General features: G+C 33.4%; 1 protein-coding gene across 49 annotated transcripts in view; it reads right to left on the reverse strand.

Annotated features, from left to right (window-relative positions):
* Nucleotides 1-22990, reverse strand: part of RIMS2 (regulating synaptic membrane exocytosis 2) — a 603997-nt gene that overhangs the window by 224290 nt on the left and 356717 nt on the right. For all 49 annotated transcript variants that reach the window (XM_059165830.1, XM_059165827.1, XM_059165815.1 and 46 more), the window contains 3 exons: nucleotides 13328-13396; nucleotides 6801-6957; nucleotides 5318-5434 (listed from right to left, as the gene is read on the reverse strand). In XM_059165830.1, the coding sequence (XP_059021813.1) occupies nucleotides 5318-5434; nucleotides 6801-6957; nucleotides 13328-13396 (343 nt within the window). The remainder of the gene's footprint in view (nucleotides 1-5317; nucleotides 5435-6800; nucleotides 6958-13327; nucleotides 13397-22990) is intronic.

Below are 22990 nucleotides of genomic sequence, written 5' to 3' on the forward strand. Positions count from 1 at the left end.
ATGTCTGTGAGGGGCTGTGGTGTGCTATTAGCATTTGAATCAGTGCACTCAATAGATTGCCCTCCTCAATCTGCGTGAGCACCATAGAATCTGGTGAGAGGCTCAACAAAACACAGGTAGGAAAAAGAATGAATTCCTCCCTTTTTCCTGCCTCACTTTAGAGCTGGACATCTCTTAAATCTCTGGCCCTCCAACTGGGGGAATTTATGACACTGGCCACCTTGGTTCTCAAGCCTTCAGACTTGGACTGAATTATACCATCATTTCATGGGCTCCAGCTTGCACAGAGCAGGTAGTTGGCCCTTTTTACCTCAATAATTATGTGAGTCAAATCCTTACTGTCTATAGTCATGTTATACCTCTTAATCCAATCTGGTCATGATCCCCCTTGAGATTCTGTTGAAAACTATAAAAATACATCGAAGAAAATATAACATAAAATTAACCATTGTTTTGGTAGTAAAATCCACCTAAGAGCCAGAGATGCACCTAAGGTCCTCTGCCACATCCATTTGGTACAACTTAAAAACATTTTATTTACTCTTCTCAATTAAATCATTCTTGCTTTTCTTCAAAAATTAATGGAATTATAAAACCTAAGCAAACCATACTGTCATGAATACACTTCATGACTTAAAAAATTGGGTTAAAAATTATAATTTATCCAAACTCTTTGAAAATTTAAAAAAATTGAGCAGAGAAGTAATTCATTATAAAAGAAAAACTGAAAAAATTACTAAATTTTAAAAAGTGAAAAAAAGTTACAGTTTCAAAAATAATAATGACAAATTTCACTATTCAAATAATTGAACTGGATTACTGATCTAATTTCTAGATACACTTTGATTCTTATTAAGAAATGTAATCTTTAAAGATAGAACAAAATTGTATTTATAATGAATTATCCTTCCATTATATCAGATGAGCCTGAATGTCCCCTTTCAGAAACCACCAAACAAAAGAGACTGCTAAAGGAAGAAATATAATAATTCATCCTTAAATAACCTATAGTTTTTGTAAACAAAGTTTCCAACAATCTCCGCTTACTGCAAAACTTTATGCTCTGTGTCTTTAGTATTGTTAATGTTTTGCTACTTTATAGTTCCTAAAATATACTCAGTATGATTTAACTATGTTAAAACATACTCCTGAAATATAATAAAATGTATTATTTTTGTAAAGTGAATTTTCTTTTTTGCATTTACTTTCTCTGTATTTTCAAACTTTCAGAGATATGTTCCCCTTATAGTTGATAACTAAAAGGACCAAGAAGACTAAATTGTTATGGGTAATTTTGACACTTTCTCATAGCTGGTTGGCTGATAAAAGTAAGAAATAGGCATAAGTGTGTGAGGTATCCTAGAGATTCATATAATATGACATTTTTCTTTTTAGAATATAAATGTATTAATTGAATGCACAAAAGAAAAAAGCTTATGAAGTAACGTATCTTAGGCCAGTGTTAATTGTATTTTTTTATTATACTAATGGTATACTGCATAGAATTAAATGTACCCAATATATGTTGGCATCCAGGATGGACATAAAAATGACTACCGCATGGTATCTCTGATATGTTACAGAAATATTATCTTATTCTTATTCTAATTCTTATTCTATTCTTCTTATTCTAATAGCATTCTTATTCTAATTCTAATTCTTCTTATTCTTATTCTAATAGTAAATTCTTAATCTTATTCTAATTCTTATTCTAATAGTAAATTAACTCATGTAAACAAATAAGGTCTTGAAATGGTTTCTAATACCAAAGCCACATAGGTTGCCCCAGAAAAACTATGTTCCTAGTTGTAGTTACCAGGATTTACCAGAGACACAATAATCCAAAAAGTTTGGGGGATGGACGGAAGATGAATGATGTCTGTTATAATTCATCATTTTAGCTAATAACCCTGCATCCAAGTTTCTGAATCACTTGTAAAAAATCTATTTTCTTTTAAAAATAGAATAGGATTTTGGGGCGCCTGGGTGGCTCAGTTGGTTAAACAACTGGCTTGTCTCAGGTCATGATTCCAGAGTTCTGGGATCATGCTTCTGCTTCTCCCTTTGAATCTCTCCCCTCTCACATTCTCTGTCACTTTCGCTCAAATAAATAAATAAAATCTTAAAAAAAAACACACAGAATAGGATTTTGACTATGATAATAGAGTGAGATGTGCAGAGATATATCCAATCAAGTATATATATATATATATATATATATATATATATATATATATCCCCCCTCCCCCCCCCAAAAGAGAGAGAAAGCACATAAGCAAAGGGAGGCCAGAGGAAGAGGGAGAAGCAAGCTTCCCACTGAGCAGGGAACCCAATGCAGGGCTGGATCCTAGGACCCTGGGACCATGACCTGAGCCAAAGGCCTCTGCTTAACTGAGTTGCCCAGGCATCTAATATATAATTCTTTTTAACGTACCTATAAGAAAAGGATATGAACACTATTATCTCCTTCTTATACCACTTAAGTTTAGCTAGGCACTACAAACTGATGCGAAATAGCATCATTTCTCACCAGTGCAGCCAATGTGAAAGCCATTATCTTCATGCACTACCTTCCAGTATGTCCCAAGTCCTTCTTCCTTCACACTGGGTCTTTCTGATATATGTGTGTTCTGCCTCTGTACCTATGTCTTAGTCTTGCCTAAATAAGCTTTTTTTTCAAGGTCAAACTCATGTTCTATACTCTCTACAAAGCTTTTTAAAAAATACCTATATTAACTGATTTCTCATTTCTGTTTAGTTAATAAGTACATTAAGATGTGCTTGTTACTTGCAAGCCACAAGATCCTTTAAAATGTTAAGGATAAGGCACATTTTCTGAATATGTATTATGCAACTTGAGGTGCTATGTTATTTCATTACACAACAACCCTATAAAGTTGGTACTAACATTCTAATTTTATAGATAAGGAAATCGAGTGTCAAAGACGTTAATTTTCCCAAAGAAACACGGCCAGCAAGTATATTCAATAAAATACTTTTCTGGTCCAATGCACCATTTATTGTTGACAAGAAAAGTTAATGCACCACTCAAAATGCCTAAATTTTACTTACTGACTCCAAGGAAATTCTCATTAAGGCTTTTTAATCAAAGGATTGACTATATAAAACACTATTCATGAAAATTCACTGTAAGAGTTCTATTCTTACCTCCTAAAGAGTGCATTAAAATTACAGTTGTCTTCACATGCATTTGAGTATTGAAAATCTTTTAGAATATTTAGAATATAAAGAATAAAACACAAATTAAAGAATGAATTGTTTAATAATGTGATAGACTACCTAACATGGATACTATTGTACTTTTTGACTTTTGATCCCTCATGGTAATAAGTAATGTTTACACAGATAACTCATAAATAACATTAGAAATAGTTTTATAGTTCTAGTTAAAAGAAATTCTATTTTAGTTATTTAAAAAAAAATTTAAGACAGCTCATAATTAGGAGTAATTATGATTTGGTAATCTACAGCACTCTAAAAAAGTGATGAAACCCCAGAGGTCAAATTCCTCCAAAACTTCTGAATTACTTGAACATTTTTGTCAAACGAAAAGAATCATAAAGTTGTACAGTAAATAAGAAAAAATATAATGACATGTCAGTTATGACTACGTTAGTTATATATCAAAGAATTAAAAGCAAGTCTTTTATCATTAATGCTATAGCCAATGTCTTAAAATACTGATAAATTATTATGTGTTTGACATGATGGTGAGTATTTTTGTTGGTGAATATAATTCTAGAAGTTAATTTTATTATATTCCTTACTGCAAAATTTAGACCATATTATTTTCAGAGAAAATATTAAGTCCATTTTTAATCTAAAGACAAACTTTGTGAAAACTTGAAAGATTTAAAGTCATTTCAGACTTTTTTCTTTTATCACTGCTTTAACAAACTTTCAAAAAACAAGGACTTTATGAATTACTATGTAAATAATTTCCAGAGATGATCAAAATTTATTAATTTTCTATAATGTAATAAAAGTATTCATTCAACCACCCTAATATGACTTCTTCCAACTCCTGATCATGCCCATACGGTTCATCTTCCTTTCACTAGTATCTACTTGATATAAATTGATTTATATAGATACCACACCTATAATTACCATTAAAGACACAGGTCACTGTGAAAAGGTTAAGCAAATAAAAAATAAAATACCATATTAACTTTCATTTAACAATTAATAAATATATTAATTTAATAACTTCCTATTTCTTCTTAGATCTCAGACACAAAAGCTAATAATACTTGTTTGACACTATTGAAGATTACGATAGATGTTCCCTATCTTTTCCTTTGGAAAAGTATACTTAACACAATGAAATTACAAGCCCAAATTGAGTATAATCCTAGATTTAGGTGAGAACAAATAAATTTATAAATATTGACAGTGATAAGTATTGGGAACTTCTCAAGTCAGTTGATTTAGGATGTTCTAATTAAAATTGCTTTAGGTCCCATACAAAGAGACTTCTGCATTCCCTTGTTATTTTATAATATTCTCTGAACAGGAAACTAAGCTTTCTTTGCTAATCCTTATTTCAAGCCTATTTGACAGTGTGGGGGAAATACCATAGCATTTTTTATTTTATATAGAACCAAACCATGAATTCAAGGGTTAACCAATTTGTTTAACCTAAAAACAAATTAGCAGTAATTAATGTGATTAATGCACTGAAATATATGTTCTTTCCAAGTATGTCATATTTAATGGAGAAAATTTAGAGAATTCCTCCAAATACAACAATCAACAAGCATAATTCTTTAAGATACTTAAAAGGTTTACTGAAAAGGCATGAGGAAAAACCTCTTCATGAATCAGTTTTTGTGTCTGTTTCCTAAACAAACCAGACTTGTGTCAATACTTTTATATACAAAATGTCACACTGGCTTCCCTGATGAATGCAAAAGACTAAATCTCTTGTCTCATCAAGTATGTTTACATGTAGTGATTGGTTATGATAACATGAAAATAATAAAATGTCTATTTTCCTTATAATTATCCTTATAACCTCATGTGCAAACTCACTAGCTTAACTGGTTTGATGTAACAAAGGACCAAAACTACAAGAGCAAGATGATTTTTTTTTTAAAGTAAAGAAAAGGTTTTTCTTGCTTGTCTTATTTTTTTATATGATAGTCCTGAGAACACATGTAAGCATTGTTAAAGAAATGGGGTTAGAAGCTAAGATAACAAATATCCAAGTTCCAGATAAAAATATTTTATGGTTATACCTTCCTCCTGAAGGCAGTGATTATAGTAAGATCTAATAGTATTTAATCCTATTTACCTGTCTCTCTCTGGAGAATAATGGTCATCCATGACACGATGTCTATCCATTCGGCTAATTGTATTATAATGTCCAGCAGCAGAGCGCGTCCCTCGAAGTCCCTGTTCCACATTCCGACTGAAACAGCAAAACCCATTAAATGTATTAATAGACCATAACCATACAATACACTAAAAAATGAGGTTTATTAATAAAGTAGAAAAAGACAGAAATCACTCTAATGTCAAGTTCAAGTTTTCTGTTTTAACTAATTGCACCTCGGGCTAATGGGATACATTTCAACTGGAGGCTGACAGTGAAGTTAGGAGACTGCTGCTATAACAGAGATAAACATAAACATGGTAGCAATGAGGATACAGATAAGGATTATGAAAATTATTAATGGATGTTGCCCAGGTTTCCAACAATGATTTTTTGATGCAATGCAGGAGGAGGAATAAATTTGTGTGCAGAAAATGAGCTCAGCATGTTGCGTACAGATAATATTGGTGTGACTTGTTTTAGGAAAATGATTATGATCTGTTTTTTAAAAATCTAAATTGAAGTCTTTATAAATGATCAATGAGTTTTTTTAAACTACCATTCTTGTCCTGGACTGTCAACTCACACACTTCTTTTTCATGATAGAATAAGCCTCTTACATAGCTTTTGATATTGTTTTCTGTTAGGCACAGATAAATCTATTCTAAAACTTTGCCTATTTTTTTAGATGTGTTCAAATAGTCTTTCCCTGGTAAAAGTCAAGCATCTTTTTTTTTTTTTTTTTTTTTTTTTTTAGTTTTTAAATTTAAATTCAATTAGCCTAGGTATAGTACATCATTGGTTTTTGATATAATGTTCAATGTCCTTTTTAAAAATAAGAAATGACTGGAGCAAAAGGCAGAGGCTTTAACCCACTGAGACTGGGGCGTCTGGGTAGCTCAGTGGGTTAAAGCTTCTGACTTCGGCTCAAGTCATGATCCCAGGGTCCTGGGATTGAGCCCTACATTGGGCTCTCTGCACAGCAGGGCGCCTGCTCCCCCGCCCCCCTGCCTGCCTCTCTGCCTACTTGTGATCTCTGTCAAATAAATAAATAAATAAAATTTAAACAGATTTTCTAAGACATTCTTCCCCCAACCTGTGTTTTTTCCTTAATTCTTCGCACGATTGCTCCTCACTTTAAAACCCTACCCGAAGTTTATTTCCCCCTATTCCTTAAAGCATCAATAACTATCATTCAATAGTGTAGTTAGTTGGCTCTAACTAGATATGCTAAGTATTGATAAGCAACTGAAAAGCTGGGTCTTCTTTATAATTTTGAACTCTCACATTGAAGAATACGTACATCAATCAAAGTTACAAAGTAGCCCATACTTCATATTACTCTCAATATTTAGGTTGTTGAAGAACATATTTGTTTTTACCTTTAGAAATTATTGATGATTCTTTGTGATAGGTAGGTTTTTAATGTCATCCTACAAATAAAATGTATATGGTTTCTTACCTTTGTGGAGGAGGGACACTGGGTGACCATGATCTAGTCCTTCCTATAACATCTACTCGGTGAGGAGACCCTGATGGTGAACAATGGTTTGATGACATTACTTGTTCTGGCACTGATAATGTAGAGCTTTGAAGATCTCGACCATTGTGTCGATAATCTAAAGGAGCAAAGATTAAGAGTACAATTAGCTACCCACTAAGTCCTTTTGCATTTTGTACATTAGTGAAATAACTAAATGTTAGTGAAGTTGAAAGCCTCTGAATATATTCAATGTAAAGCATAAGGAATAAAACAGAATACCATCATATTTTGTAAACATTGAAATTAAAAATAAATGACAAATTTTTAGATAGCTACTATGTTCAAGGCACTGTACTAGTTAGGCTAAAACCTGTGTATACAGTTAGTTATCTTTACTAAAAGAGGCAAGTTTATTCCAAAAACATTTTCATCCCTTCAATAAACTAAAAGAGCTTTTAATTACTTTACAACAATTATAAATATTCAAAATTATTAACTTCACAAAAATTCCTAAAAGTCTATGGTTATTTCTCTAAGAGAGAAACAATATTAGAAAGTATCCCGAATACCATCTGAAGTACCAATGTACACTGTTTTTCTTGTAGTGATCAACAGGGCTGAGATACAATAGATGCCTGAGACTAAAAACACGACAGTTTGGAGGAGGAAAACATCTCAATGATTTGACACACTTAGAAAAATGTATTAGAAGTGACAGAACTCAAAGGAATGTTAGAAAGCAATAGATTTTTTTTTTTAAAGAAGGCAATAGATATTTGACCGATGGAGAGAATAGTAGAAAGAACTCAAAGTTGGTAGAAAAACCACAATTCAGTGTGGGGCAGCAGTAGGGAAATAAACAGTAAAAGTAAGTTTGGCCCAAATTGTATATGTCTAAAACATCATAAGGCTTGTGATGGAAAAAAGCTGAACATTTCTGGGCAGGAAGTGATATTATCCCCATTACCATTATCTTCATCCTGATCACCATGGCTGCTATTGACTTGTACTATGCGCCAGGAACTCTGCAAGGGACTGTACAAAGTGGGGTGCTACAACACTTGCTTCAGAAATAAGTCAGAAAAAGTACTGGCTCATATGTGATTTTTTTGCAACACGTTCCCATTTTGCAGTATTATCTGAAATTACGTTCCCAAGGAATACAGCAAGAAAAAGACCTGGGTGCACATGAATGATTGAAGGAGTGGTCTCAAGAGAAAGGAATTAGCAGAACAGGGCATGGGAAGACACTAAGTAGAATGTGAGGTCAGCTTGATTCCACTGGAGGCTCTGGAATGTCAACTGTACCAGTGCTCTGACTTTCGAGCAAGGGTTCTGGACTTTTGTACTTCAATGTTAGCCAGTCATGACTGAAGATGCCCAGTGGGAAGGGAGTAGGATTATTTTCCATTTGTCTAAGGCCAATTCTCTGGAAAATGGGGCTGCTGTTAGTTGTGAGCCGCCAACATTCATGGAGATGGGTAAACCAGCTGAACTAAAGAGGATATGGCTAGAGCACCAACAGTGTCCACCCCGTCTACCAACAATAGCAGCTGAAAGCAAAGTACATTAATGCAGCTGGATGCAGAAAGCTAGAGAAATACAGAATTACATATGATGCTCATCCCTCCCATGTTCTTCCTTTTGGCTCACTTTTGTAAAAAAAAACAAAACAAAACAAAAAAACCCTCCATCTTAGAAGTATTGCTTGCTTGGGTTCTTCCTGGTTTTATGAATATTTCCTTTGACACCATAACTTTGCAGACTTATCCTCCTTTCCATCTAGACACACTCCTTCCACCAAGATACCTTCACCTTATTTTTAAATTCCACAGTTAACACTTTTTATTGCTTAAAAGTTAACATGACTTTTAAAATTGTGCTTGTACTTTCATTTTTAGTGTTTTAATTACAAAGTTACATGACTTTTGAATGATCTGATCTAACCTGTTTTCCCAGATGCCCTGTTGTTTTTAGTACATGACTTTGCAGAGCACAAGGTTTTTTTCAGGAATCTATAAATGATGTGAAAGAACCAACTCTGTAATTCTGCAAAGATTATCCCCATTTTGGAGCATCTGGGTGGTTCAGTCTGTTAAGCATCTGCCTTCTGCTCAGATCATGATCCCAGGGTCCTGGGACTGAGTCCCACATCAGGCTCCCTGCTCAGTAAGGACCCTGCTTCTCCCTCTGCCTGCTACTCCCCCTGCTTGTGTTCTCTCTCTCTCTCTCTCTCTCTGACAAATAACTAAAATCTTAAAAAAATATATTATCCCCATTTTATATTTCAGGAAACTGAAATTTATATTAGGAAATTTAATGAGAAATTTAAATTAAGTGTCAAGTATAGGGCCTGGAATTTAAAGCAAATTCTATCTCCCTCCTGATGCTCTCACTGTGCTCTAAGACTACACTGATCTTTCATGATCAAAATAATAATTAAGGAAGATGAAGCTGACAGCAGGATACAATTCGACCTAAAGGTTAGAGAGATTGCAGCAAGATTGATTGCTCCTACAAAACATAGAACAGATTGTCCAACAGAACTCTCTAGAATGATTAAAAATGTTCTCTATCAGCACTGTCCAATATGGTAGCCACTAGACACACATGATGACTGAGCCCCTGAAATCTGGCTTGTGTTAAGGATGAACTGAATTTTTAAGGTATTTATTTTAAATCAATTTAAATATAAATAACCACAGATAGCAGGTGGTACAATGTTGGAGTATGATAACTGGTAGTGGGCACAGACTACATGGGGAAAAAATCAATACGATCATTCATTCAACAAGTATTTATGACTATATGAGCATGTTATTCTATGAGCTACAGTGAGCAAAACAAAAAGCTTTGCCCTTGCGGACCTTAAATTCCAGGTGGAATGATGGAAACAACAAAAATCCCAATAAAAAATTATATGATATGTTCCAAGGCGACTAAGTGTTAAACGGGAACACAATACAGAGAAAAGGGAAACCAGAATGTCAGAATAGGGAAGCATTTTGCAATTTCATGTAAGGGGGTCAGGCAAAGATAGGACTCACTGAGAAGCTGGCATTTCGGAAAGACTTGAAGGAAGTCAGATGCTTTGCTCTATGGATAGAGAGAGAGGAGGGTTGCAAGACAAGTACGAAGACCCCAAGATAGGAGTCAGTCTGACATGTTCCTAACAGCAGGGAGAAGAGGGTGCTAGGAATGGAGCAATGGAAGAGATCAGAGACACATGGAGGAAGGAGGAAAATCACGTGGAGCCTTGTGTTGCCTTGTCAAGATGTTTGGCACTTGATCTGAGTGATTTTTAGCTCATTAGAGGATTTTGAGCAGAAACTAAATATGACCTATCTTCTTTAAACAGGATCACTTCAGTTGCCATGCTGAGAATAGACTGAAAGAAGAAAGGCAGTATGTCAGGCAAGAGATGAACCAGGATGACAGCTACGGAGACATGGAAAATAATCAGAATCTGGGCATATTCTGAAGGTAGAGGCACTGGGACAATTTTGACCAAGATCTGATGTTGGACATAAGAGAAAGAGAAGGACAAGAACAAATTTAAAATTTTAATCCAGTGAAAGAATGGAGTTGTCATTAAATAACTTCAGGTTTGGTGGAAAAGATCAGGAGTTCAGTTTTAGACATGTTTAGCTGAAGATATCTGCTACATTTCCAAGCACAGATGTCTAGTGGGCAGTAGGAAATAAAAAAATTAGATACAAATAAGTGGTTTTGACTGGACATGTGTTAAGTTTAGCGTACAGATGCTATTTGAAGGATGGGACTTTGAGATGTGATCACTAGAGTAGTCAATGTAGACAGCAAATCTCCAACAATGGAGTCTGGGGACGTTCTAATATGAACCAACAACAATTTGTAATCAGATACAAGAGCAAGAAAAGGGAAGAAATAAATGACTCAACATTTGATTAGCCCACCAGGAAGTTAAAAGTATACTACAAATTGGTGCCTGGGTGGCTCAGTTAGTTAAGCATCTGCCTTCAGCTCAGGTCATGATCCCAGGGTCCTGGGAAGCAGCCCTGCATCGAGCTCCCTGCTGAGTGGGAAGCCTGCTTTTCTCTCTCTTTCTGCCCCTCCTCCTGCTTGTATGGGCGCAGGGGCATAAGCTCTCTCTGTCAAATGTTAAATGTCAGATCTTTGGGGTAAAAAAAACGTGTACTATACAGAGAGAAATTTAGAAAGTTTACCAATTTGGAAAGGAGGAGATAATAGTATTCTCAGCCTCATAGGCAAATAGTTATACATTCAGAAAAGAATCTTGGAAAAGGCATTAGGACTGTCAATAAAGTTTTGAGTAGCATTTATAAAAAAAGCATTGCTGAAATCCAAGGTAAGGGAATATATATAGAAAAAAGAGATATGACTATGGAATTTAAAGGAGACTACTGAGAAAAGGAGGAAGAGTTACTACAAGAAGAAAATTCAAATAATGCAGTCTCATGAAAACTAAAAAGAAACAGAGTTTTAAGAAAATATTCATTATTAATAATATAAAGAGCTACTCAGTAGTGATAAAAAATGAGTATTGGGGTTAGGTAATTAACTTAGGAAATTAGAATATTATATGTGACATTTAAGAGCTAATTATTAAAACATCACTCTACCTTCCCAATGGAAAATAAATTATTTACATGTGTTTGTATATTGCTTCATGTCCGAGTAGAAAATAATATTAACATTCTAAGTGGCTACAAACTTATATCTTTATATATATATATGTGTGTGTGTGTGTGTATATATATATATATATACATATATATATATATATATATATATATTCCATTTATTTGCATTGTGGGGTGAGTCAACTGGTTCAAAGAAGAGTTAGTTACAACCATTCTCCTTTCCCTACTCAGTATATCACTGAGGCACAAAAATCCAAGCCAGCAGTTGTTTCCCTGAGAACCCTAAATTTCAATATCAATCAAAGTTTCTATTTACTTTGAAGAATAATATTAGCAATGCAAATATAAAAAATCACCTCTGACTTGAATTAGTCAGAATAAACAAAGTAAGGAAGCACATGGGAAATATTACCTCTGGCGTAGTTAATTTTCAAGACATCTGCCTTGCAAACTTGGAAAAATTAAGTAAAGCAGCTGAAACTGTTCATTATTGAGAAAAGGCTGATAGTTCAGGTTAAAAGGGTTTTGAATGGTTGTAACAGATACTTTGAATTTGACAGACACGTAATGTGCATTTGGAAATGAATCCTTTCATATGGAGAACAAAGTACTAACAGATTTGCTGGTGTCTAGACTTAGACTAGTTGTTTAAAATGCTAGTTAACATGGGGGTAAGAAGGTAGTGTGTGTATGAATGTATGCAATTCACATTCAAAATGCCTCAGGAACAATTTCATAAAGAATGTAGGTTTGGTTCAGCTGACGGTCAAATTACTTGATAAACTATTGATTGAAGTATTTAGTCTCTATAGATACTACTATTAATGATGGAGTTTAAAACAAAAAGGACATTAAAAAAAGTTTTATCAGAATTAACGTTTAAGTCTTAGTTATCGTGTTACTTATGTAAATGTAATTTACTACAGTTATGAGCCCACAAAAAGATAACATCTCAGAAATCACAATCATGGGAGATAGGGAGAGGGTGGTGGGGTTATGGAAACTGGGCAGGGTATGTGCTATGGTGAGTGTTGTGAAGTGTGTAAACCTGGCGATTCACAGACCTGTGCACCTGGGGCTAATTGTTTATAAAAAAGTTATATATATATATATATAAAAAAAAAAAACCCATACATTTCCCTTGTTCCCCAACAAATGTGAACTCTTCTAAAGTAGAGAGACGGTTTACACAACGAGCTCAATAAACATTGGTTAAAAAAAAAAAAAAAAAAGAAACCACAATCATAATCCTGATTTTCATGTTGATAAAAAGAATATGGAAAAAAAAAAAGAAAATACAGTGATGCTTCAAATTTCTAACAGTAACAGATTTCAAGGATTTGAAATCATCTTCTTATTTTTTTTCATCATCAGGTAAATCTTCAACCATAAATCAGGCAATATTTTAAAACTACAATACCATAACTTGAAAATAAAGCTGCAACTGATATATAATCAACATGACAACAATGAAAAAATTTCAGAAAGCACAAATATTTGACATATTTGGGTATGTTGGTGATGTCAAAAAGATTTTTTTTTAACGCTATTATGCAGTATAAAGAAGTTCCAATTATATAATAACTTCAAATTTATTTAGTAGTTTAAAAATAAAAAGCTTGGAAGGATTCACTTAACTGACAAATTTCAGTAAGAATATTCAGTTTAACAATTGATACAAGAGTTCTAGCAACTGGAGTTATTCAAGGGGTTAAATTGCCATGAGGTTGTTTCTTAGTGAGGGGGGTGTGGATAAAGAGGCAAGTTCTTGCTTATTTTACTTATTATTTAATCTGTTTATTGGTAGATAGTGATGAATAACCCTTCCTTTTTATTACTATAAAATAATTCTGAAATTCTTACCTGATACTATACCAATTCCATCATCACAGTCATAGTCAGAAACTTCACTATCACTTATTCTTTTTGACCCTATGAAGCAAACAATAGCAATAATTAAAGTTGCTGATTAATAAGGAAAAAGAAACCTCCTCACCAACCTGAAAACAAATGAAAGAATTTTGAATGAAACACTTGAGGATAAAAACTAGAGAAGGAAATTCATTATGCGCTCACACTTACTTTCATACATATTTTATAATGTGAAGATAGCATTCTTAAAATAGATTCTTAAAATGTGTAAAATAAATTTCCTAAATGCCCTAAAGCTTGAAATAATATCAAATACTGAATAAAAAAAAATAATACTCAATGATATATGTATGTGATTTGATGCTGATTGATAAAATCCACTGAACAAAAAGTTAAGTTTAAAATAGCTAGGTTAAGTCAGTCCCAGATGCTTTTATACAAGGGCACTGAAGTCTATATAAATTTCAAAGCAAACAATATGTTATTTCAAGAACATTCATGTGCCTTTTCTAATATGCATGACTAATAAATTAAATGTGCTCAATTCTTCATTTTTCACACTCATGGAAAAGAAGTATAATTTAAGACATCTTAAACAATATTCTTTTAGTGTTAGCTTAGCTGTTCCTCCATTGCTTTGAAAAGAAAATGAGAAATAAACCATCCATAAACTTATTAATATATCTAAATTGTGTACTGATTACACACAGTCACATTTTCTAAGATAGAGCCTAAAACAGAGCAGTAATAATTCACATAATTAAAGATCTCTATTACAAAATTTTAAAATGTTAATCATGCTATGGCAAAAATAGCACTGAATTGATGGCTAAAGGACATTGTCTTCACACTTAATTATGAAATATATCACATATATAAGTAAGCATGCTATTTGTTTTTTAATATATTTTTTTCTCCCATATGTGTCTCAAAAATAGGCACATCTTACACAACGGAATCCCTTATTACAGTATTTTTTCCTTCTTTACAATCAGAAAATGCCTAATAAATGAAAACAGTGTTATTTCAAGAAATGACTACGTTTGTCTACTTAGACCATCCATTATTCATTAAATAGACCAAATTCAGTTATCACACAGTAAATGCTTTCCTGTAATGTATATAAAACACTGAGAGCTTACGTTTTATAAGGTGTCTAAAGTAGCAATAATTAAACGTTCTAGAAATGTCCTCCAATATTTCCAACTTCTTCTTAGAAATACTCTGTACATTTTGTTTGTTTGTTTGTTTGTTTTTACCCCTGCGCTCTTGAGAAAGGGAAGAGTCTGTTGCCAGGAACTTTTATTTTCTTCCTTTTAATGGTTACATAAATGACATGGATCTGTTTTGTTCATATGGTCTCACTGAATGGGTTCGCTGCTATTTTCCTTCCAAAGCCTTATATCTTAAAACTTTAAACTCAATCGAATCATAGGCTCTTACAGCCCCAACCAATAGGAAACCACAATTACCACACAATAGCCCAAAAGACTGAGCACGAAAGGATTTACAGAATTAGTGTATACATTATAAATGGATTTGGGGAAAAAAGGGGATACCACAGATGAAGCTATTGAGGAGAGGCATAATAAGCTATTCAGCTTATAACAAGATTTCACCTTGTAAATGTAAATGCTCAAAGATGGGGTAATGATAGCTTAATGTGCCAGATATACTACAGCATAAAGATTACAAGCTTTTGGTATTGGTCAAGAATCAGATCTGCCTCTGGTGCAAGATAAGAATGACACCAGCAAAAAATGAAGTTCATTTTTTTTTTTAAGATTTTATTTATTTGACAGAGAGAAATCACAAGTAGACGGAGAGGCAGGCAGAGAGAGAGAGGGAAACGGGCTCCCCGCTGAGCAGAGAGCCCGATGCGGGACTCGATCCCAGGACCCTGAGATCATGACCTGAGCCAAAGGCAGTGGCTTAACCCACTGAGCTACCCAGGCGCCCCAAAATGAAGTTCATTTTATTAGCCTTTGTGAGTGGCCTTGCGTGGGTTTGTGCATAGAGTTGAGGGATAGTTGCATATATGTGACTTGCAATTGTTGCTTCCTTCCAAATCTCATTATGTTCCTGATGGAAGTCAATCTATTTTGCTAGTAATTCTAGAGGTTAAATATACTGCAATTATGTTATCTCTACTTGAATCTTGTCATTTAACATTCTGATGAATTCAAGTACTTAAGTTTAATGTCATAGAATGTATCAATCTTTTTTAGAAGTAGTGTTTTCAGTGTCTTGTTTAAGAAATTGTGCCTAAGCTTATGAATGGACAGACATTCTCATATTTTTTTCTAAAATTTAAAAAATCCTGTTTTTAACATTTACATCCTGGCCTATTTTGAAGTGAGTTTATGTATGGTATGAGATAAGGATGCAACTTTGCTTTTTCCACACGTATAACACATATTTCGGCATTATTTAATAATTCCACCTTCCCCCAATGATCTGTGATGTCACCTTGGTTATAAATAAATGTATCCTATTTGCTAGGATCTACTTGGTTCTCTATTTTTTCCCCCTTTTATCCAAAAACCAATAACTCACTCTCTTTGTTATTATATTGTTATATATCAAAAAGCAAATCCATCATAACGCGAACATTTTCTCTTCCATATAAAATTTTAGGTTCAGGTTATTAAATTGCACAAAACATCCTATTGGAATTTTGATATGAACTGCAATGAGTCAATACATCAATTTAGGGAACCTTGGTGTGTATTACAGCATTGTTTTTATTTTATTTATTTATTTATTTATTTATTTTATTTATTTGACAGAAAGATCTCAAGTACATGGAGAGGCAGGCAGAGAGAGAGAGAGAGAGAGAGAGAGAGAGAGAGGAGGAAGCAGGCTTCTCGCTGAGCAGAGAGCCCAATGCAGGGCTTGATCCCAGGACCCTGGGACCATGACCTGAGCCAAAGGCAGAGGTTTTTCCCTACATTCCTTTTTACATCCCAATTTTAAGTGGGATTTTTCTAGTATTTTACCATTAAAAATGATACCTGCTGGCGTTACATTTTATCTGGTTGAGGAAGATCTCTTAAATTCAGTGATATTTCATTAAAGATTTTTACACTTTTATTGACAAGTGATTCTGACCTTTAAAATTTTCCTTTCACTAACCTTTTGATTTAGGATCAAGGCTATACCAGCACAGTAAAAACTTGAGAATTAGTCTGTTTTTATTCTCTGGTTAAATTTGTGTAGGACTGTAAAAAAAAAAATCTGTTGTTTGAAATTTTGATGGAGCTCATCTATAAAACTACCCTGATCTGGTGTTTCTTTCATGGGAATATTTTAAATTACTAATATTTATTTTCAGTAGCTATAGAATGACCTATTGATTTAAGGTTTAATAAGTTATATTTTTCACAGGAACTCGTTCACTTTGTTCAAGTTTTCAGTGTTTGTTACAATGTTCATCATTTTATCATATTATCTATTTATTTTCTGATGTAACTTTATATATTTTCATTTGAATCCTGTACTATCTTTTTATCCTGCTGATAAATTTCACTACAGGTTTATTTTGCCATTCATTTCAAAGGATTAACTTTTAGGCTCCATAATCTTATCAGCTAGAAATTTGTTTCTTTATTGATTTCTGCTCTTATAGTTATGATCTCTTTCGTTCTACTTTAAATTTATTTCTTTTTCCTAAACTTTCAAATTAGATGAAAATGTCAAAATTTCCAGCCTTCTATCTTGTACTAACATAAGCATTTGTCCTCTGAGAACTTCTCTGAATTACTCAAATATTTATATGCAGTATATTATTTAAAGTTCAGGTCTAAGTATTTTCTTCTTGGGTCTATAAGATACTTACTATACATCATTAAATCGAAGACACCATTGTCTGAATAATGCATGATAATTGCAAAGAGAATAAATCTTGGAAGAAAATGTTCATTAGAGTAAAAGTGCCTATTTTTAGAAATTTTGAAATATATGGGTATGATTTTTTTAATTGTCATAGTAACACAGGTGTTGAAGGAAATACCCTATATTTGTCAAGTCTTCAAAACTTTGAAATTTGTGAGAAAATGAATTATTAAATAATATATTAAGAATTCTTGCAAGTCTTTCATGAATATAACAGGAATATACATTCATTAACTACTAGATACAGAGTTCTTTTTGTTTTTGGACATGAGATTAAACTTGTTAATTGTGTGGTTTAATTCTTTTGTATCTTTCCTGAATTTTTGTTTGCTTGATCAATGATTGAGAGAAAATTATAAATTTTCTTCAACAGTGGTTTGTTTGTTAATTTTTCTTTCTCGTTTACTTTGTGTATATTGGAGTATTTCATTTATACATGCATTTTTTAAATGATTTCAGTAGATGTAGGAGAATAATTTGAAAATGCTAACCCCTATTCATGGTAAAATATCTCAGTTAACTAGTCAGAAGGTAATTTCCTCAAACCAATAAAGCGCATCTATAAAAAAAAAAAAAAGCCTATAGCTCACATCAGACTTACTTATAAATGCATAAGGTTGTCCCCCTAATACAAAGAATAAGCTAAGGATGCCCACTCCAACCCTTTCAGTTCAACGCTGCACTTGCATTACAGTAAAACACAGCAAGGAAAATAAATGAATGGCATAGAGATTGGAAAGCAAGTAGTAACATGATCATGTAAATCAAAACTCCTACAGAAGCTTTAAAAAACTAATTAAGACTAATAATTTAGCAAAGATTGCAGAATACATACATAGTCAACATATAAAAATGAACTATATTTTTTAGAGAACAGCAATGAACAACTAGAAATAAATTTCAAAGCCACTATCACTTACAAGGGCACATAAATATCTAGGAATACATGTTAACAAAAAATGTGCAAAACATGTACACCTCCAAACCACGGAATACTCACTGCTGTATTAGTTTCCAAGGGCTGCTGAAACAAAGTACCAAACACTGGGTGGCTTCAAACAACAGAAATTTATTGTCTCACAGTTCTGGAGGTTAGAAGTCCAAAATCAGGGGGTCAGCGACGCCATGCTCTCTCTGAAGGCTCCAGGAAAGAATCCTTCCTTGTCTCTTCTTCTAGCTTCTGGTGTTGGCTAGAAGTCCCTGGAGTTCTTTCACTTGTAGATAGGGCCCTCCAGTCCCACGGCTATCTTCTCCCTGAACGTCTTCATTTGGTCTCCCTCTGTTCATGTCTATCTGTACCCAAATTTCCGCTTCATATAAGGACAGCAGTCATATTGGGTTAGGTCTCCTAGTGACCTCAAAAGTGAAAACTTGATAACTTCTGCATTAACTCTATTTACAAATAAGGTCACATCCTTAGGTACTGGGGATTAGGATATATGCCTATGGCAGGACACAATTAAACCACTAACAACTGCTAACAATTTAAAGAAAACTAAACATAAATGGAGAGACTTTTCTACAAGCCAAATGTTATTAAAATAACATTGTCAGGATGCTGAGAGAAAATTAAAGTAATTCTAGAATTTTATATATAGCTAAACTTCATCAGGAATAAAGAATTAAAGACATACTCAGAAAACACAGCTTCTTTCCAGATCTTCATTGAAAGCACTACTAAAATATGTGTACTTTAAAAATAGAGAAATTCATCCCAGAAAAAAAAGGACGAAATGAGAAGAAAAAATGAGCGAAGCAAAGAAAGTGGTAAAAATTCGGGTAAATCTAAATAAATTTTGAATGAACAAAATGACATTATAATAAATTACTAGTTGGGAGGCAGAGTAAAATTCTGGCAATAATATGTTAAATAGTAGGGGTGATCGTACAAATCAGATTTTACAATATTTATGCAGTTTGGAAAAAAGGTAGAGATGTTAATTAATGTTGCTTTGTTAAGTGTGCAAGGTTGTGATATCAATAGCAACTACTAAAAGAATGGGGATAAAAATTAAAAAATCAGAAAAGACACAATAATGATACTATATTATTATGTTAGAAAAAAGGAGGAAAAACCCATACATTTTTTAAATGTAAACACAGACTATCTGTGCCAACACACAGAAATTGGTAACCGCAGTTGATTCAAGTAAGGAGATCTAGATGTTTGAGAAACAGTGGAGGGAGTTTTTTGTTTTTGTTTTTGTTTTTTTACTTTTAAATTTATACCATATGAATGTATTACCTAAAAATTTGTAGCAACATTTTACATGATTCATTTGTAGATGAAGAGAATGTATATTCTCTTCATTGGGGGAATGTTCTATTTATTACAGTACATCAGTTCTGTAGTTCACATTTGTGAGAGATTGTTACGATAATTGTGGTTTTTCAATTTCTCTTTCCAATTCTTCCAATTCTGTTTTTTAAAATAAGTAGGATATAACCAAGTCTGGGATTTTAGATACCCCTCTAGCTCTTGCTAGATCTCTTTCTTTAGATTTCCCCAGTCCTGTGCCAAGGACATCTGAGATCCATGACAAAGGATCTACAGAACTTCTTCTGCGGGTCACCCATAAAAATTACAGAATGAGGGGATGTTTTGCAAGCATTTTCCTTCCCCGCCCTTTCTTATGACCTACAGTAACTTTAAAACACCTAGTGATTGAAGTGGCAAAAGGTCTTCTCACAAGGTCCTCTGTTGCCTCCGGCACGTGACTTTTTCCAGATTTTTCGACCATTCTCTTACAAACCTTCTTATAAGAACTCCCAGCTTCTCCTGAATTTTGCAGTTTAAACTTTATAACAAATATTTATTTCACATCTCTAACAGTTCTTTAGCTCCCTGACTGAAACTTAACCTTTTCTGCCCTTAATCCACCCAAAGTTTCTATACATGGTGCAGGATAGCGATCTAATTTCATCTATGTTCTTTTTTTAATGGATAGTATTTTTCCAGCTCAATTTATTAAATCACTTACTTTTCCTCTCTGGATCTGACATATTACCTCAGATCCTTATAAAATACTGTCTCATGTAAGAAAGTCTGCTTCTGGGCTCTCAATCGTATTCCACTGATTGATTTACTCTCATGCTAGTGGCATACTACGTCAACCACAGCAAATGTTGAGACTGAGAAAGTTCCTCCTCCCTGCTCTCACAAGAATCCTTCTAGCTACTTTTGGCCATTTAGTTGTCTATAGACTTAGAATTTACTCATCAGTTTCCATGAAGATATCTGATAGGATTAGAACTGAATTAAATATATATGTCAAATAGAGGAAATTAATAATGATGTCTTCTTATCAATGGTTATGGGAATATATCCATTTATTTATGTATTTTTTAACGTTTCTTAATAGAACTTTATAAATATTTTCCTATAGTTTTTTTATATAACTTTTGTTAGATTTATTCCTATGTATCTGATATTCTGTTACGATTGTAAAGTATGTCTGTTTGTACTGGTGTGTAGCAATGCAACCGAACTTTATAGATTATTCTTATATCCAGACATCTTGGTAAACCATAATTTGTATATTCTTTTCAGAGTTGAGGAAAACAATTACATTATTTATACACAATGACAGTTTTATTTCTCCCTTTGATTCCTTATTATTTCTAAATTCTTCTTTTCTTATTGCACTAGAATCTCCATTACAATCACATTCTTTTTTTTTTTAATTTTTATTTTTTATAAACATATATTTTTATCCCCAGGGGTACAGGTCTGTGAATCACCAGGTTTACACACTTCACAGCACTCACCAAAGCATATACCCTCCCCAATGTCCATAATCCCACCCCCTTCTCCCAAACCCCCTCCCCCCAGCAACCCTCAGTTTGTTTTGTGAGATTAAGAGTCACTTATGGTTTGTCTCCCTCCCAATCCCATCTTGTTTCATTTATTCTTCTCCTACCCACTTAAGCCCCCATGTTGCATCACCACTTCCTCATATCAGGGAGATCATATGATAGTTGTCTTTCTCCGCTTGACTTATTTTGCTAAGCATGATACGCTCTAGTTCCATCCGTGTTGTCGCAAATGGCAAGATTTCATTTCTTTTGATGGCTGCATAGTATTCCATTGTGTATATATACCACATCTTCTTGATCCATTCATCTGTTGATGGACATCTAGGTTCTTTCCATAGTTTGGCTATTGTGGACATTGCTGCTATAAACATTCGGGTGCACGTGCCCCTTTGGATCACTACGTTTGTATCTTTAGGGTAAATACGCAATAGTGCAATTGCTGGGTCATAGGGCAATTCTATTTTCAACATTTTGAGGAACCTCCATGCTGTTTTCCAGAGTGGCTGCACCAGCTTGCATTCCCACCAACAGTGTAGGAGGGTTACCCTTTCTCCGCATCCTCGCCAGCATCCAATCACATTCTTGCCCAAGTTTTTTTAATGAATAATTCTATCATTGGCCATTTGAGATTATATTTCCTATAACTTTTTAGTAGACATTGTATCAGACTGAAGAAGTTTCTAATTCATAATTTGCTAACAGATATTATGAATTTCTGTTGAATGTTATAAAATTTTTAATTCATTACAAAGAAATAAACATATTTTTTCTCCATTGATCTGTAAATGTCTAAAATTACATTTATAGAATTTTATAAAACTACTGGATTTGATTTGCTGTTTTATGTAGCTTTTCCAGTCATTTATATTTAAGAGTAAAACAGGGCTATAAATTTCCTTTTTGGAATGGATTTGTAGATTTTGGGTATAAAAGTTTTGTTTTCCGGGGCTCTTGGGTGGCTCAGAGGGTTAAAGCCTCTGCCTTCGGCTTGGGTCATGGTCCCAGGGTCCTGGGGTAGAGCCCCGCAGCGGGCTCTCCGCTCAGTGGGGAGCCTGCCTCCTCCTCTCTCTCTGCCTGCCTCTCTGCCTACTTGTGATCTCTGTCTGTCAAATAAATAAATAAATGTTTTTAAAAAATAAAATAAAATAAAAGTTTTGTTCTCCTTGTAAATATTCTTACTTTGTGTACATTATGCAAGAGTTTTATTAAGTTGAAATAATATGTTAAGGTTAAATATGAACTACTTGAAAGTATGTCTGAGTCTAGGGTTTTCTCTGTAAATCAAAGATTTATTTCAACTTTTAACATATTAATATTTGTAGTTGCAGGAATTCAGTTAGTTATTTTCTTCTGTTAGTTCCATTTAATTCACTAATTTGCATTTCTTAAAATTGTATATGAATGGAATAATACTAGTATTCTTTTGTCTCTCTTCTTCCACTCAGTATAATTATTCTGAGATTTGTCCATGTTGTCAATATATATCAATAGTTCATTCTTTTTTGCTAAATAATACTCTCTATTATGGCTGTACCACAGTTTATCTATTACCCAGGTAAAGGACATCTGGGTTATCTGATTATTACAAATGAAGTTACAGCGAACAATCATATATAAGTTGTTGTATGGGCATATATTTGCATTCTTCTTTGGTAAAGACCTAGTAGTGGAATGACTGAATTATATGGTAGGGGTATATTTAACTTCTTAGGAAAACTGCCGAAGTGTTTTCCAAAGAGGCTATTACATTTTACATTCCCACTAAAAATATATGAAAATTTTAGTAAATTCCCATCCTCCCTGATACTTTTTTTTCATAATTTTTTTCATTTTAACCATTTTAATAAGGGTCTAATGGCATCTCATTTACATTTACCTAAAGATTAATGTTGAATATCTTTTCATTTGTCTATTTTTTTTACCTCTAAATGTTTGTAGTGGTCT

The sequence above is a fragment of the Mustela lutreola genome, chromosome 3 (genome assembly GCF_030435805.1).
Source record: "Mustela lutreola isolate mMusLut2 chromosome 3, mMusLut2.pri, whole genome shotgun sequence".
Classification (NCBI taxonomy): domain Eukaryota; kingdom Metazoa; phylum Chordata; class Mammalia; order Carnivora; family Mustelidae; genus Mustela; species Mustela lutreola.